The sequence below is a fragment of the Vulpes lagopus genome, chromosome 17 (genome assembly GCF_018345385.1).
Source record: "Vulpes lagopus strain Blue_001 chromosome 17, ASM1834538v1, whole genome shotgun sequence".
Taxonomy (NCBI): Eukaryota; Metazoa; Chordata; class Mammalia; order Carnivora; family Canidae; genus Vulpes; species Vulpes lagopus.
The window spans coordinates 31,501,463-31,506,909 of NC_054840.1; the positions used below are offsets into that span (position 1 = coordinate 31,501,463).

General features: G+C 51.3%; 1 protein-coding gene across 2 annotated transcripts in view; it reads left to right on the top strand.

Annotated features, from left to right (window-relative positions):
- The window catches only part of CEP72 (centrosomal protein 72), a 42,016-nt gene extending 39,987 nt beyond the window's left edge, over positions 1-2,029 (top strand). For both annotated transcript variants that reach the window (XM_041731453.1, XM_041731454.1), the window contains one exon: positions 1,362-2,029. In XM_041731453.1, coding sequence (XP_041587387.1) covers positions 1,362-1,518 — 157 coding nt within the window. In that variant the 3' untranslated portion in view covers positions 1,519-2,029. The remainder of the gene's footprint in view (positions 1-1,361) is intronic.
- The last annotated feature ends 3,418 nt before the right edge of the window (positions 2,030-5,447 follow it).

Genomic DNA, 5,447 nt, shown 5'->3' on the forward strand with positions numbered 1-5,447 from the left:
TGGGCCCTGTGGCTCAGGGAGGCAGGGCCCCGGCCCTGGTCGCATCATGGGGCACAGAGGAACACCTGAGGGTGTCCCTTCCTGCTATAGTATTCTGTGAGGTGGGGCCTGAGGGTGTGACCAGAAGTGTGGCCAGGGGAGGTGAGGGGCACGTGAGAGATGGTGGGAGATGCTCAGGTGTCCTGGTCTACCTGGAGCAGCTCCCGTCACTTCTCCCAGAACACGGGGACCCCACCCTTACTCCTGGCTGTGTGCTGGGTGGTGAGAAGGGAGCAGGAGCTGTGGGGATTGCCAAGTGTTTATTCCCAGTGTTTATTCTGAGAATCATGTGATGAGAAGGGGCGCTGGCTGGCGCAGGCTGGGCGCAGGGAGACAGTGTGCCGCTGGGTGGGCCGAGGTGAGGACGGGCCACCTGCACGTGATAGAGGTGCAGAGCCTGAGCCCAACTCACCTCTTTTCTCCTGCCTCAGGTTGAGGCCACCACTCCTGCCCCTGGGCTTGAGTGCCGTGTGGCCTTAGGTGGAGCCGGGCTGTGACCTCCCAGGGAGTCAGCAGGCCCATCCCACGCACAGGTTACAGAGGGGAAGGGGCTCCTGAGAGATAAGCTGGAGCAGAGAGAGGGAGGCAACAGAAGAACAGGGAAGGTGGACGTCGTGGTGCAGGGAGGGGTAGTCGAGGCAGGATGGCTCCCAGAACCCGGCAGCCCCCCATCTGCAGTGTGGTGGGCTCCATGTGGACGAGGCCCTACAGCGGGGGTTCACGTTCACTTTGCTCTGGGCCTCCACCTGGCCAGTGGCTATTCCGTGGGTCTGTCCGTGGGGGCAAGTATCTGGGAAAATGGCCCCCCACATCCATCCATCCCTTGTCACTGCTCACTGGAGGCAAGAATATTTTGCAGATGGCTGAGTGGGCAGGTACAGTACCGCTCTCCTGCTGAAGTCCTCATAGCAATAGAAGTGGCTGACAACACTGTGAGACCCAGACTCTGAGGTGCTCCTACGTCAGAATTTGTAAGGGGCTTTTCACAGCTGACCAGGGCTTAGAAATATGCCAGACTGGGCATCTTCTCTGGAGCTAGAACATGGTCCCGCTGGCTTTGCAGACTGTTTTCTCAGCCCCAGGTGTGGCTGGAACGATGGGGCAGCAGCCCTCCATCATGGGCTCCGCTCCTTCATCCTGCCTGTATGCAGCGGGGCAGCAGAGGGCTCGGGTCAGGTTTTGCGCCACCTGGTCTGGAGGGGAGAGTCAGGCGGCAGGAGCCAGTGGGAGGCGGGAGGGTGTTGGCAGTGGGGCGGGGGCAGGAGGCGGCAGGCTGGCCTTTAGGAGGGGCTCAGGTGTCGATTCCCTGTGCTCTCCTGCAGCTCCCTGGTCAGCACCAATGAGCATCTTCTGCAGGAGCTGAGCCAGGTACGGGCACAGCACCAGGCCGAGGTGGAGCAGCTGCATTGGAGCTACAAGGAGCTCAAGAAGACTCTGGCCCTCTTCCCACACGGTAGCGCCAGCCTTGGAGGCTGCTAGCCCCACCCCCATCCCTGGGCACCCATGCCTGGCCTCTGGGTTTTGTGACCAGCCCATCTGTATTCGCTCTGACACAGCTAGTAAAATGTGGAAATTCCTTTCTACCTAGTGTTTGTGTTGGTGAGAGCTGGGTCTTCTGTTCGTAATTATCTTAAATGTTTTGAAAAGTATTTGGGGCCTGTAGCTCAATTTTCTAGAACATCCTGAGAAAGGATTGATCTGTCTATAGGTGAGTCTGTAAGGGTGTATATGGTGCAGGATTTGCAAAGAGCTGGCAACTGGGATCATTCCCTCGGACTCCAGCACGCTGTTCCTGTGTCCTGAAATACAACTGAGATCTTACCAACGGAAAAAAAAAAAAAAAGCCTTTCATATGTTTTGAAACGACATACTGATATATTTTGAGAGCCAACATTATTAATTTTTCATAAAATATCTTGATATAAAAAAATGCAGTATTTTTCACCCTGATGTGAAAGAGAATGGGGTCTGATCGCTAAGTGATTTTGTGTGACACTCAATCCTTGTTCAATAAACTAATAGATTGTTTTAAAAAGTGGCTTTTTATGAATTATAACTGAGTTTTTCTCCCTGAATTCTTTCATAAAACAAGCTATGCACCATGGTTAGCTCCAGGACTTAATAAAGTAACACTTGGAGTTGGGGAAACATTAACAATACTGACCTCCCACAGTGAAAGTATCTACCCCTGTGCTCTCTTGCTTGCAGTGCATTTCTGAAAATTAGAGCAGAACAGGGCAAAAATACTAGATTTTTAGTTTAAAAGCTTTGTATCTTGTGTAAATGCTTGCATTTTTTTTGGTAAAACAAAGTAATTTTGTAAAACAGTACTTAGCTGATTGAGGAAGAAGAGCAGACAGGCCTAGAAGTACCTGTTGAGGGGTGGGGGAGGTCCCTTGTGTTGCTCGGGAGATGGTCTCCTCAGCCCCTTCCCTGTCTGGTTGTGGTTGTGTCCTTCAGCATTGGTTTCTGTAACTTAGCAGGAAAACATGACACAGCAAATGTGGTTTTGTGTGTGTATGGTGGGGGGAGGTTTCTTTCATCATTGGATCATTTATTTATTTTAAAGATTTTAGCATTAATCCATTTTGAGCTTGTTGAAAGTGATCACCATGCTATTACTTGGTTTCTCTTGCTTACGTTTCAGTGAGCTTCTTAGACCTCTGAGTTTATAATTTTCATCACATTTGGAAAAGTTTTCCTCACTATTTCTCCAAAATTGTTGTTTGACCCAGCCCCCTCCACCCCCGTCCCCGACTCCCTCTTGTGACTCCAGTGACACACCACGCAAGTCCCCACGCATCCCGACACTCCGATCTTCTTTCCCATCTTTTGTTCCCAGCTCCATTAGGGTCATTTCTACTGCCCTGATCTGAGATTAGGCCTGTTATATGTATAGTGAATTTTTAATTTCAGAAATTATATATGTTTTTAGTTCTAAAATTCCCTTTGGTTCTTTCTTACTGACCTCTGTGCGCCATTATGCTCCTGTTTTCCTACTCCCGAGCCCTGTTCTTGCTGCCTTTGCTGCAGGTGATTGCATATCACCCGCAGTGGTCATGTTGACGCTCTGCTCCGATGGAAGCCTGTCTGGTCCGTGTTTTCAGCACTTTCTGTCAGAGCTTTCAGTGTCCTCGTTCTAGGGGGTGTGTGATCAGTGGCACTTTTGTAGACAGCTTTTCCGGGTTGAAGCAGCTCCTCCCGTTGTTAATTTGCTATGTTCGTATCATGAATGAATGAGTTTTATCCAACACTTTATTCTGCAGCCATGGAGCTGACTGGTGATTTTTCTCCCATATCTGTTAGTATGGTTAATTACAGTGATTCCCTCTGTTAAAACAACCTAAACTTCTAAGTTAAGCACAGCATAGTAATGGTGAACTTTCCTTTGCAAATGTGCCGTTGGATTAGGTTAATATTTTGTATAGGGTTTTATGTGGTGGGTACAGCACCGAGTGTCTAATTTTGAATTATTCAAACTCTATGGGTGTCTGCTTCCTCTCTGTAGAGCATGAGGATGATGTCACCTGCCCCAGGGTGTGGTGACGAGTCTGTGACAGGCACAGTTGGGCCCGAGGACCCCTCTGACGCAGCACGTGCAGGTGCGAGTGGCGGCAACTAGTCTGTCCTCCTCAGGGTTTGCGCCACCCCCGTCCCCAGGAGAAGAGTGTGCTTGGGCGAGCTCTCTGCTCCCTGGAGACCCGAGGATGTCAGCAGTGCCTGGGATTTTCTCTGTGGGAGATGTTGGGCTAATGGTTCTGCTTGATCCATGGCTAAAGGGTGTGGCAGGGCCTGTCCTCACAGAGCACCCGTTAGGGCCGTAAGACCCGGTGTGAGTACGACAAACTGCTGCCAGGCCCCTGGGGTGGCCTCCCTCCCCTTGGTGGCCTTGCCGGCGTTGTCCCAAACCAGCAGGCCTGTTTCTCTCCTGTTGGACAGATCCCTCCTGGGCCGTGGCCGGACTCTGTGTAAGAAAGATCTCGTTGTGTCACCCCACCGAGGCCTGGGGGGAGTTTCTGCTTAGTTACTTTGAAGTCAGAGGACAGTGCAGGCTTTCTGTTTCTTCCTGAGGAATCATAAGATCTATCTCTAGGATTTTGTTCAGATTGCCTAATTTTCCAATTTTTTGGTATTACAGTCTTTTAATGGCATTGTGATGGCTTCAGCATTTGGAGTTGTGTCCCTGTGGCAGAGGGGGGCAATTGTCCCTTAACAAGACTTTACCATTGAGAAAAGTGGATGCAGGTGAGAGAGGGTGGCCAGCTGCTGCCCACATCAGGCTCTGCCTTAGCTCTTGAGCCCAGGACATGGGGCGGGGGGGGGGGTAGGGGGGGAACTGTGTGATGGAGCAGCCCTGTATGACAGGGCGGGTGGGACACTGGGGCCAGCTGCAGGCTCCTGTAGGGCTGGCGAGGCTTGGTCTACGTCCCGCTCTGGAGGTCCCGTTCCAGCATCCTCCCCTGCTCCCTGGGGAGCTGCCCTGCCCCCCTGTACAGTGTCTCTGCTGCTCAGTCACATGTTTTCGCTCACTTCCTCTGTCCCATCTTCAGCTGAGATTACAGACATATTTGGCTTTTAAACATCCCTCGATCGTTTTTGTCCTTCTCTTGCCATGCTTGCTTACGAATCAGCAGCCATGATTCGTAGATCTGCGTCATTCTATTTCGTCTGTGACTGGTGCCCTTTGGGTCAGGACCTCTGCTCTTCCCTTGTGTCCAGGAGCCACGAGCCTGCACTTCCCTGTGCACCCCTTCCACTCCCACTGTTCAATGAAATCTTTTTTATTGCCAGAGAAAGCTTTTATCTACACTGTTTTTTTTTTTAATTTAATTTTATTTATTTATGATAGGCACACAGTGAGAGAGAGAGAGGCAGAGACACAGGCAGAGGGAGAAGCAAGGCTCCATGCACCGGGAGCCCGACGTGGGACTCGATCCCGAGTCTCCAGGATCGTGCCCTGGGCCAAAGGCAGGCGCCAAACCGCTGCGCCACCCAGGGATCCCTACACTGTTTATCTGTATTTACTGTTTACTCTTTACACGACTTCCCTCCAAATGTTCCATCTGTGGTCATATTCCTTCTGCACTGAGAATTTCTTTTAACGTCTGCTGGTGGAAATTCCCTGTGGGGTCTTAAAATGCCTTTATATTCATTTTTGAGAACTGTTTTGCTTGTGTGGGAGGTCAGATTGGAGCTCACATGAGGACCTCATTCCTGCCTTTGGGGCCGCTATGTTTATGCGTAATTCTAGGTCCAGCCTCCTGGGTCTGGCCTGCCCTGGGGCTGCACTGGCTAGATTACATCTCACCTGGTTGCCCGGGCTGTGGCTCTAGTCCCTCTCTCAGCCCCTCCCAGGGCCTGTGTGTGTGATTGATGCTAAAAATCGCACACCTTGAGGGTAACCAATC